This window comes from Oncorhynchus masou, chromosome 31, assembly GCF_036934945.1.
Source record: "Oncorhynchus masou masou isolate Uvic2021 chromosome 31, UVic_Omas_1.1, whole genome shotgun sequence".
In the NCBI taxonomy this organism is placed as follows: Eukaryota; Metazoa; Chordata; class Actinopteri; order Salmoniformes; family Salmonidae; genus Oncorhynchus; species Oncorhynchus masou.
The window spans coordinates 71,543,005-71,555,563 of NC_088242.1; the positions used below are offsets into that span (position 1 = coordinate 71,543,005).

The 12,559-nt window shown below is 40.3% G+C and overlaps 1 protein-coding gene across 3 annotated transcripts in view; it reads right to left on the bottom strand.

Annotated features, from left to right (window-relative positions):
* Positions 1-12,559, bottom strand: part of LOC135524388 (talin-2-like) — a 152,347-nt gene that overhangs the window by 26,315 nt on the left and 113,473 nt on the right. For all 3 annotated transcript variants that reach the window (XM_064951882.1, XM_064951881.1, XM_064951883.1), the window contains 9 exons: positions 12,338-12,499; positions 11,639-11,779; positions 9,779-9,960; positions 6,941-7,076; positions 6,757-6,858; positions 5,239-5,409; positions 4,913-5,059; positions 4,047-4,148; positions 3,809-3,928 (listed from right to left, as the gene is read on the bottom strand). In XM_064951882.1, coding sequence (XP_064807954.1) covers positions 3,809-3,928; positions 4,047-4,148; positions 4,913-5,059; positions 5,239-5,409; positions 6,757-6,858; positions 6,941-7,076; positions 9,779-9,960; positions 11,639-11,779; positions 12,338-12,499 — 1,263 coding nt within the window. The remainder of the gene's footprint in view (positions 1-3,808; positions 3,929-4,046; positions 4,149-4,912; positions 5,060-5,238; positions 5,410-6,756; positions 6,859-6,940; positions 7,077-9,778; positions 9,961-11,638; positions 11,780-12,337; positions 12,500-12,559) is intronic.

The window sequence follows — 12,559 nt, forward strand, 5'->3', positions numbered from 1 at the left end:
ATTAAATATTTTTTTGTAATTTAATTTGAATTTAGCACTCTGCAATTCAGGGTATGTTGATGAAAATGATCCCGCTAATGGGATGGGTGCGTCAAGAAGTTAAGTTTGCCTGCACTAAAGTCCCCGGCCACTATCAGCGCCTCTTCTGGGTGAGCATTATCTTCTTTGCTTATGGCCTTATAGAATTGGTTGAGAACGGTTTAAGTGCCTGCTTCGCTTTGTGATGGTAAAGAGAAGGCTACGAATAATACAGATGAGAACTCTTGGTAGATAGTGTGGTTGACAGGTAGTGTACCTCGACAGCAAGGTACACAACCTTAGGTGAGCAATACCTCAAGACTTATTTAATATTAGACATCGTGTACCAGCTGTTATTGACAAAAAGACACACACCCCCATCTTACCAGGTGTAGCGTCTCTGTTCTGCCGGTGCATGGAAAATCCCGGCAGCTCTATATTGTCTGTTTCTTCGTTCAGCCACGTCTCAGTGAAACATAAGATGTTACAGTTTTGAACCTGTTTGGGCTAGGGGGCAGCATTTTCACTTTTGGATGAAAAGCATGCTCAGAGTAAACTGCCTCCTACTCAGTCCCAGATGCTAAAATATGCATATTATTATTAGTATTGGATAGAAAACACTCTGAAGTTTCTAAAACTGTTTGAATGATTTGTGAGAATAATAGAACTCATATGGCAGGCAAAAACCTGAGAAAAAAATAAAATGGGAAATCTGAGGTTTGTAGTTTTTAAACTCAGCCCTTATTGAAGATACAGTGGGACATTGGTCATCTTGCACTTTCTATGGCTTCCACAATATTTCAACAGTCTTCAGAAACAGTGTTTCAGGCTTCTACTATGAAGGGGGGCTGAATGAGAGGGGAATGAGTCAGAGGTCTGCCAGCAGCCACGAGCTCAGTCACGCGCATTCACATGAGAGGTAGCTTTTGTTCCATTGCTTTTCTACAGACAATGGAATTCTCTGGTTGGAACATTATTGAACATTTATGATAAAAACATCCTAAAGATTGATTCTATACATAGTTTGATATGTTTCTACGACAAGTAATATAACTTTTTGGAATTTTCGTCCGACCTTTCCGATGGAAGTTGCATGCGCATTTCGATTTGTTTACCAAACGCCCTAACAAAAGGAGGTATATGGACATAAATGATGAACTTTATCGGACAAATCAAACATTTTTTGTGGAACTGGGATTCCTGGGAGTGCATTCTGATGAAGATCATCCAAGGTAAGTGAATATTTATAATGCTATTTCTGACTAATGTTGACTGCGCAACATGGCGGATATTTATTTTGGCTGGTTTGGGCTCTGAGCTCCGTACTCAGATTATTGCATGGTATGCTTTTCCGTAAAGTTTTTTTGAAATCTGACACAGTGGTTGCATTAAGGAGAAGTGCATCTAAAGTTCCATGCACAACACTTGACTTTTCATCAACATTTGTAATGAGTACTTCTGTGAATTGATGTGGCTCTCTGCAAAATGACTGCATCTTTTGGAACTACTGATCATAACACGGCAATGTAAAATTAGATTTTTGGATATAAATATGCACTTTATCGAACAAAACATACATGTATTGTGTAACATGAAGTCCTATGAGTGTCATCGGATGAAGATCGTCAAAGGTTAGGGATTAATTTTATCTCTATTTGTGCTTTTTGTGACTCCTCCCTTTTGCTGGAAAAATGGCTGGGTTTTTCTGTGACATAACAATCGTTTGTGGAGCTTTTGCTCTAAAGCATTTTTTAAATCAGACACTGTGGCTGGATTAATGAGATTTATCTTTAAAATTGTGCCTAATACTTACATGTTTGCGATTTCTGTTGATTTGTATTTGGCGCCCTGCAATTTCATTGACTGTTGGCGAGGGGTTCCGCTAGCGGAACGGGGTTCCAGTCCTAGACAGGTTAATGTCCCGTTGGTAGGATAATGCTAATAGTAGGTCATCAATTTTATATTCAGACGGTTGCACGTTAGCAAGGAGAATGGAAGGCAATGGGAGGGCGCCCAATCTGCGGGCTCTTTTCCGGTGTCTTTTCTTCATGCAAAAGGTGTGGATATGGGCATGTTCCAATGAAAGCAGGATATCCTTCTCGTCAGACTCGTTAAAGGAAAAAGTTTCTTCCAGTCCACGGTGAGTAATCGCTGTTCTCATGTCCAGAAGTTATTTTCGGTCTTAAGAGACGGTAGCAGCAACAATATGTACACAATAAGTAACAAAATAAGTTACACAAAACGCAAACAAAAATTTAAATTGCGCAATTGGTAGGGAGAAAGTAAAACGTCAGCCATGTTCTTCGGCGCCATCTTCAGTGTACCATGTATGCAGTTTGTTCAAGGTATGACAAGCCATGTTTTTGTTTACCTGGACACGGTTTCAAATGCTAATTATTTTGCATTTGTGGCACAATTGATTGCTGTCATACCATGTCCATAGACTGCTTATATGGTCAGGAAACCAATATGTCATTTTGTAATTCAGATGAACTATCCCTTTAAGTAGGCCTACACAATATTTTTCACGGCACGAGAATTGATATATACTGTTTTAACAACCGATGTAGTTTTGTGGATAGGTGTGGCAGTAGGATTTCATGAAAAATATTGTGTAGGCCTACTTATATATATATATATATATAACACTAAGTTAGAAAACACTAAGTTAGAGCGAATATTGGAATCCTTCAATTTAAAGCTCCAACAACCCTTTTTAAAGTGTCCTCTATCATGTGTATGTGTTTGGACAAAGGCTATTGTGGTTCTATTTGACCTTTTTAATTACATTTTACTATATAAATAAATAACATCTTTACAGACAACAAATCTATTGTGTTATGAAAGACACATTTTAGTCAATAGGCTTCATATTTTGGTCTTAATCTTATAATCTTAACCAATAACCTTCATTGTATTTTTCATATTAAATCAACCCATTCTTATGGAATCTGAAATGATTTGTCACTAAAAATATTACTAATAAATTGATAAAATGTGTTTGAAATAATCCCATGTTTGTCATTGGTTTCATTACATTCCAGAAAGCCTGAACTGTCATCTAAAATATAGGTAACACCAGTGACAAAAAGGCAGCACAAGCTTTTTTTAATGTAATGTAGTGAAAATATACAATTATGTTAAGCTGTCATTTATGTTGATTTATAATGTTAAGATGTTAAATAATATCTGACTATAATTTTACATTTAAAAAAAGAATTACAATTTGTAACATTTGGCTTTTCAGAAAGCCACTATTTTCATAGAATGAAGATGAAGATATGCCAAATAAACGTCTAAAAAAACCCGTGAGGGCAAATAAATCAGATTTGTCCATTCAGACAGAAGTCACATGGCCAGGAATCAGATTTGTATCTGGCTTCAAACCACCCAATTCCATTTGAGAACAAAAAAATTGATTTGAGTCACTTCAAACTGCCAATGTAAACAAGGCTTTATGTACTTACGCAGAAAGACTCAGATGTAATCGCTGCCAAATGGGCTTCGACTAAGTATTGACTCAGGGGTGTGAATACTTATGTAAATGAGATACGTCTATTTTATTTTTAATACATTTGCAAAAATGTATAAAAACATGTATAAGAGGTATAAGAGGTTCTGCATATTTATTTGATATGCATATATATATTTGATATGTTGCCTTATAAAGACATAGGGCTTGCCTATAGGTGCACCACAGATAAATCACATTCCATATGCCTTCTTAGAGCTCATAATGCAATATTTTAACAATGTTTCCTGCTTTGACAGGCACTGTTTGACCTCTCACCTCTTCTGGTTCTGCGGTGGCGGCTGCCAGGCGACCTTGGTGGGCTAACTGGCTGTAGTCTACAGTCACCTGAGAGGCCAGGCCACCCAGCTCCTCTGGACATGTCACTGACTTAGTCATCTGTAGACAGTCAGAACAAGGCCATAACATGACATGTTAAAGAGTTTTGTTAATAAGGATAATATAAAAATAATATAAGGACACATTACATATTCAGGGAGTAGTTGTTTGTGCTCACCATCTCCTGAGTTGTGATGGCGATGGCCTTGGAGTATTTCACCATGGTGGTCTGGTAATCCACAAAGGATCCTTCTGGTTCAGGGGGAGTGCCCTCATTCAACTGCAGAGGGAAAACCATGAGTTATTTAATGTATTAACTTTAGCTACCTATTATTGTACATAATCTACACATATGAATACCAACCATGCATGTACCACGCATTTGAATAAATATTTTATTTATTCAATGAACTCTATGCATAAATATGTTGCAGAATGCAGATATCCACAAAAGGCCGGATGATGTGTTAGTTTCAATGCAGAAGTAGAAATGGAATTCACTGGGCTGGAAACATGTAGAGACCAACATCTGATAGAAGCAATCAGGCAATCAAATATAATTCATTATTAGGAGCGCCATCATCAAGACTGACAGATCACAGTGGATGGAGGGTGACAGCCAGTGGATAAGTGACAGCTGTCAGCTCTGAGGTCTGGAGCTGACACTTCCCATCCCACTTCCCTCTCACTAATGAATGTCAGTTAGAGGCATGTTTTTCTGCCTGCCCACTGTGGAGGAAACATCTTAAAGCAGTAGGAAGAAAGGTGTTAACAGCAGAGTTCTACTCCTGAGCTGTCTGGGGCCACAGTACACACGTGTACATGCATGCATGCACATATACAGTGGTTCTTCCTTTAAAAGTGTTGCGCTTATGCCGCGACAGTTTGTGGTAGATGGTGGTAAATTGCGCCATTCTGGCAACAATGGCTGACACTTAAAATTCTGTGGCACCCCGCAAGTTGTGCTGCAGTACGCCACGACTATTAAAGGAAGAATCACTGTACACACACCCCCAGCTGTATAGTACACCAGCCCCCACTCACCCTGCCCATGGCCTCAGCAATAGCCTCCACCATGCCTCCCACCATGCCGCCTTCGCTGGCCGCCTCATTCAGCGTCACCATGATGTCGTCCACAGCCTCCTTCATCAGCTGGACAGCCTCTGCTATGGCGTCGTGGGTGTGGGCTGCCTGGACACGCAGTAAACCCACCAGACCATCGTGAAACTCAAAGGTCTTCATCATATCAATATACATGGCGATGCACACGACAATAAACAAGATATATTGTAGAATAAGTTGCACAGAAATCCATACTAATTTAGTACTGCTCCATTGCTCTAACATGGCTTTGTGCCCAGTAACATTACCTTAGGATTTCCACCTCCCTCCTTGGCTGCGTAGAGCATCTGCAGTGCGGACTCTGACAGGGTCTTCGTCTGGTCCAAGATGTTCATCTGCTGCTGTTGGTCCATGATCTTAGAAGCCAGGCCGACAGACGCTACAATCAGTGGCTCAAAGTAGCTGGCCAGCTGGGTCACCTGGGAGAGGCAGTATCATGTAACAGTATAAGACACAGATTGGATAATTGAAGTGGATCTAGGAAACAGGAATTTCTCCCTTTAGGGCAGTGGTCACCAACCGGTCGATCGCGATCTTCAAGGAATTCCTAGTTGATCGCCAACGATAAAGGCTGTGATAAAGGCTTGTGTATTTTATTCATGTTGTGCTGTTGTCGGTAAGTGCACTTGATTCAGAAGCCCTGCCAACCGGATAAGCAAAATGTTCCCATTTTGAACCATTTCATTTGTCTGAAAAGTCAAACTCCGCCTGTGGAAAAATCAAGTGTCCCTACTGCGCTGGTCAATCAGATAACTCAAATCAAATCACTGTGCCTACAGAGCTTCCATGACCCCGGCCACAGTAAAGTTTGATACTAGCCTACATAAGATGTAATAACTTTTACAGAGCTTCCATGACTGCAGAGAGACTGTCAAAGAATACAGCAAAGAGCTGTTGTTTTTATAAGTGAGTTCATGTCGAAGTTTTTATTCAACACTATTACAAAATATAAAATGTGCTTCTACCTACTTCCACTCGCGCTGCAATGAATGAGTAGCCAAGTGTATCGATAGCCCTGCCCTTTTATTATTAGCAGCTTGTCATGTCTATTTTAATTTTGAGGAATATTTCACTTTCTCTAGCCACAGGAACAACATAAATGTGTGCTTGAAGCAGATGCGGTGCTACTCGAGTTTCACCATCAGGTGGAAGATGGTATTCCCTCTCTCTGGTCAGTCTCACCTGGGAAAGGAAGTAGAGACTCTGCTGCGCTCTCCCTCCTTCTGCTGAGACTAACAACTGGGAACTTGTAAATCTCCAACTTCTGACTACAGTGTGTTCAAGACAACTGGGAACTCAGGAAAAAACGAGATCTGACAGGTTTTTGGGGGGCATTGGCATCCATCTCAGAATTCCAAGTCAGAAACTCTGGCATCTTTCCAGACCTCCGGCTTTCAGACCTGAAGATCACCAACATCATGATTTGACTTAGTTCCCCCCAGAGTTCACAGTTGTCTTGAAAGCACCATGACCATCAGATGCTGGTACCATCAGTCCAGTAAAATAAGAAAGCAAATGATTTGCTAATTATTTAAATTTATGCTTGCAAGTGCTACACCGACTGATCTATTTTGTAATCAAAGCTTGAGTTTTGAAATAGAATATAGTCTGAGAGGAACAATATTGGCAGGCAAGGCATATAGCCAACATGCTGTGATAATATATTAGGCATACTGCACAAACATCATTCCTACAGAATGAGGTTCATGTGAAAGTGATCTTAACTTAGAAAAGGTTGCTATAGAGGAATTGTCGGAGCTGAGTACCTTGTGTCCCAGCTGGGCAGCTTCACCCCTGGCTGCAGTATTGATGGGATCGATGAGATGTCCAATCTCCTGCACCGACGATGTCAACTGCTCTTGCAAAGCCTAGGGGAGTGGCAAAGAATTATGAAGTGGGAACTGAAAATGAAAGCTCAAGAAACCAATTATATTGACCATTTGAACTTACTTCTAAAGAGATGTCATCCCTACATCCCTGTAGGCTCTGTCCAACAGCAGCGAGAGAAGCCTGCTCGATGTCCCGGATACACTTGTTGATGTTATCAATGGAGTAGTCACACTCCCTCTGCCCTGGTGCCTTGTCCCTAACAGTATCATGATACATAGGAACAAGGCAGTACTTTCACAAGCAGGTTATGAATGCAGCATCACAGTTAGGGTTGCAAAGTGAGGGTATATTACTGGAAACCAGTAAAGTACCAGAATATTGGAACAGTATCTTTCAAGGATTTTATGTAAATTATCACAAGACATTTAGTGGCCCTTTTGGGAACTTCAGATTATCACAGGTGTCTGTAATTATCTCTGGCCCCCTGTGTGGCGTTATCACATGTAAAATATATGAAACAATTAAATAAGATAATATCAAAATAAATAAAAATATGACAACGCTGTAAAACATTATCCTAAATATAAACCAACTTAATGAAAACCATTGGTGTTAAATAGGAGGGTTTCAGCATGAAATAACCTTTGATTTTTTAAAACCTTTTTTTTTTTACACACCTTTATTTGTTTTACTATGTCAATATGTATTTGTTGTCAATGTTTCTGCTTCAAACTGGTGGCAGTAGTTGGAAGAGTTTCAAAATTAATTGAAAATAATACCAATGTTGGTTAGATGCTTTTTCATTAATTAGGCTATTTTCTCTTGAACCATATGGTCTATCTACTAGAAACTCATTGAAAATTTGGACACAGATATATATAAAAAAAATAAACTATATATGAATAAATTTTTTAAAAAGTTATTCAAGTATAAATGACCAAAGTTACCATAGATGTTCAGTTACTTATCAAAATAACCAAAGATATATTAAATTAACGATAGCTTTGCAACCCTAATCATGATACATATGTGACCCATTTCAGGAAACTAGGCGTATGTCATGGGTCACTACTTCAAAGAGAGCCATTTGAACATAATCCAAATGCGCTTTTTGGTCAGAAATTCCTTCTGGAACATGTGAACTTCCATGTGCCTTAATAACAAACTTGTTAAATTACGAGCCTTGTTGGTTTAGCAACAGAAAAAACAGCAACCATCCCGCTAGCCATGATTGGCTAATGAGTGGGCTGGGCATACAGAGAGATGAGTTTGGATTGGTCTGTCATATAGCATGCTTCTCTCTATTTGAGCAAGTTAGTATTTGTAGGTAATCCTGTCTAACGAGGCTTAAAAAAAATTATATTGCCCATAGAACTGCATCAGTGTTGCTCTCCACTTTCTGGAGGACCGAGTTTTGAAATCAGTGGAATTAGAGTATGATATCTTAGGAGATGGAGAAAACACCTGTCTCTGGATTACATCTTCAAACTAGCTAGCTAGCTAACATTAAACCTGGATGGTTAGCTACCTGCAGATTCATGCAAGGTAGTAACATCACAAGTTGTGATTATGGCTACATGTCTTAACAAAAGACTCCACTATGCAAGTGTCCATTTTAATAGATTGTCACTGTGACAACTGTTAGCCAGTTAGCTTGGGTGCTTGACTGCTGTTATTAGGACAGAATGCTTGGATCAACCCTTAAAGAGATTGGTGGAGCTAAAGCTGAAGAGGGTGTGAACGATGCTGAATGGGTGTAGACAGAGTAGAGCTCTCCAATAGGTACCAAATTATTCAAAGGCCATTTTCTCAAAAGTGACGTTTACAAGTTTATCAACTTTCGAAGCAGAATTACTTTCATTGTTCCTCAAATGCAGTGTTTGATATACCATTTTGTAGCTCTGTGTCTCTGTTTTTATCCAATGTAAAAAAACACAATTTCAAATGTTGCTACATAAGACCGAATCAAGGCATATGAACAAGGCAGTACTTCTACAAGCAGGTTATCAATGCAGTTTTATAGGACCTCAAAGAAGGGAAATCATGTTGCGCATTCAAGAGCTCCTTGACCTTCTCCACATTTTGCTACATTAAAGCCTTATTCTAAAATGGATTAGATCTGTGCCTTGACACAATCATGTCTCGGAGCTCTATGGACAATTCCTTCGACCTCATGACATGGTTTTTTATCTAACATGCACTGTCAACTGTGGGACCTTATATAGACGGGTGTGTGCCTTCCCAAATCATGTACAATCAATTGAATTGACCACAGGTGGACTCCAAACAAGTGGTAGAAACATCTCAAGGATGATCAATGGAAACAGGATGCACCTGAGCTCGAATTTGAGTCTCATAGCAAAGGGTCTGAATAATGAAATATATGTTTTTTATTTTTAATACATTTGCAAAAATGTCTAAATACCCGTTTTCACTTTGTCATTATGGGGTATTGTGTGTAGATTGATGAGGAAAATGTTTATTTAATACATTTTCGAATAAGGCTGTAACGTAACAATGTGGAAAAAGGCAAGGGGTCTGAATACTTTACGAATGCACTGTATACTACAGTAGGTGCATGGTCTCTAGAGGTTGACCAGATGCAAAATGTGCTGGAGCTGAGGGGCAATTTACTGTCTGTGTGTGTGTGAGATAATGAGGAGAGAATCCTAAATTCATAACAGCAGGAGGGACTTTCTCAGTATAAGAAAGCTTTGTAAGCAGCACCAGCAGCACAGCAGATCCTCCACGGAACTCTACCTATTCATCTTTATAATGCCCTAGAGCGTTCCTCTTCATAATACATGGGAGGTGGAAACCCACCCACCATAAATTACCATGACAACACACTGCTCAGTCGAACCAACACTTACCCAGAGCTAGCTGAACTCCCCCCTCGGCCTCAACATAATAATATCCAGAGCACCATAGTTTATTACCAGAGGGGTCAGTGCTGACCTGATGGAGGTGATGAGGCTCTTGATGGAGTCGGAGACGGTGCGGGAGTGCCCAGCCAGGATGGACCAGGTGGGCGGGTCTTTGGGGTTGATGATGAGTGAGCGGGCGGTCTCCAGGAGCAGGGTGGAGCTGTCCAGCATGGAGCGGGCTGAACGCACAATGGGCTCCTGGGCTGCCGAGCCCTGGACATGGAAGAGAGGGTGGGAGGGGAGGACAGTGGAGTTGATAGAAGATATTTAACCTGTGGTGTTCTAACTAACAGAACAGCTCAATAGCAACACACTACACAGCTGTCCCTGATCTCTTATTATTCAGCCCAACTTCTGATGGATCAAAGGTGTAATCAGAGCCGCGTATCACAGGGGGGATGAGATTAGAGATCCAGCTTTACACGGAGACGCAGAGGCACACCTTCAGTCTTTAAGATGCCAGCCAAAGCCTCCCTCGACAATTAGATTAACAAGCTGAAGATTAGAGCAGCTGTGCTGCGAGAGAGCGGTTAAACACTGCCCTCCAACATATTGAAGTCATAAAGCTTTCAGGGCTGTGTGAGGACTCTTTCTGCTAGACTAACATAAAATACACAACATTTCTCCTTGGGCCACATCAAATAAATTAGAGAGAAATGGTATATCAAACCAATTCCCCAAGCTTTCCTGGAGAAACAACTCTGTGCTGGCTCTATATTTGAGGTTCTATTTCAAGAGGCTTGAATGCCGTAGTTACCAATGTATTCATGGATACTGTAGGGGTAGCTTTGCCGTTTCATATATGAGGAATCAGACAAATAAAACAAATGTGACAATATATGCTAAAGAAACCTCGTAGGAGATCAAAAAAATGTTCTCTGAGCAAGAACTGCATTTTCATTTAAGAGCTTACATACAGATCCCTTGACTTTTTACACATTTTGTTAAGTTACAGCCTTATTCTAAAAATAATTGTTTTTTCCCCCTCATCAAAATACACACAATACCCCATAACGACAAAGCAAAAACACATTTTTAGAAATGTTTGCAAATTGATTAAAAAAAAATATCACATTTACGTAAGTATTCAGACCCTTTACTCAGTACTTTGTTGAAGCACCTTTGGTAGCGAATACAGCCTCAAGTCTTCTTGGGAATGACGCTACAAGCTTGGCACACCTGTATTTGGGGAGTTTCTCCCATTCGTCTCTGAAGATCCTCTCAAGCTCTGCACAGCTATTTTCAGGTCTCTCCAGAGCTCTACACCTTCATGAATATTGCTCCTCCCCCAATTGTTTCCTTTGGCCAGGCAGCCAGCTCTAGGAACTTCCATTTATGAATGGAGCCCACTGTGTTCTTGGGGACCTTCAATGCTGCAGAAATGTTTTGGTACCCTTCCCCAGATCTGTGCCTCGACACAATCCTGTCACGAAGCTCTACAGACAATTCCTTCGACCTCATGGCTTGGTTTTTTATATAGAGGTATGTGCCTTTCCAAATCATGTCACCACAGGTGAACTCCAATCAAGTTGTAGAAACATCTCAAGGATAATCACTGGAAACATGATGCACCTGAGCTCAATTTCGAGTCTCATAGAAAAGGGTCTGAATACTGATGTATTTGTATTTATTATGGATCCCCCAATGTAAATAAGGTATTTCTGTTTTTTATTTTTAATACATTTGCAAAAATGTCTAAATACCTGTTTTCACTTTGTCATTATGGGGCATTGTGTGTAGATTCATGAGGAAAATGTTTATTTAATCCATTTTAGAATAAGGCTGTAACGCAACACAATGTGAAAAAAGTAAAGGGGTCTGAATACTTTCCGAATGCACTGCTGTATCGCACAATACAAAAGTCACCCCCTGAACAAGCAGCTATACGAACCTCGTTGCTGATCTGTGCAGGGATACTAGCAAACTCTGGGTTGGAGGCAAATGTGGATAGATTCTCTACAGCCTCGATGAGTGGAGTTGTAGCAACACGACACCTGTCTCTGTTCTCCTCTGAGAAGTTACCATCCAAGGCCTGGAGGAAAATAACAGGACATGCCCTAAGTCCCCCATACTCAACTGGTGGACCGGATCTGGACCCAGAACGGGGTCAATACGGAAAGCAGGTCCGGAAACAAATGAAAATAATTTAAAAATAATAATTATGTTCTAGGTCAGGCTTTGACCCCAGTATCATATAAACACACACAAGTCATGGAAGAAAGGGTAGAATTGCAGGAAATTAGCTTTAAATGAGCAAAATGTTCTCTCTGCCAACAAGATGGGTGTGAACAATTTTGGGTCACATGGGTTACGAGGAGTGGGTTTGTTACTATGCCGATAAATGTAATTACCCATCTGGACATTTGCCACCTAGGAAATGTGTGTCACCGGACCTTCTCAAATAGTACTTGAGTACCCCTGCCCTAAGCCAACACCCCAATGCAGATACATCCTTAGTAATGAAGAAATATGTCTGTATTGTGTAACTATTTTAATTGGAAACAGAGAACATTAATTAATCTAGTGTTGCTGAAGGTACAAAGGACAATAATCCCATTTATGACTGGACCATGGTAGAGAGCACATATACCTTTATAGTTTTGACAAGGTTGGCCGTGGTGTTTGCAACTTCTTTGGCAGACTGAACAAAGTGTCTCCTGGCCACAGGGTTGGATGTCTTGGATGAGGCCAGGCGGCAGGCATTGCAAAGAGCTGAGGTATGCTTGGCTACAATTGTTGCTGCGGACAGAACCTAACAAACAGCCAAACACACAAACAAACGACAAACAAAGCAGTATAAACATGGGACATT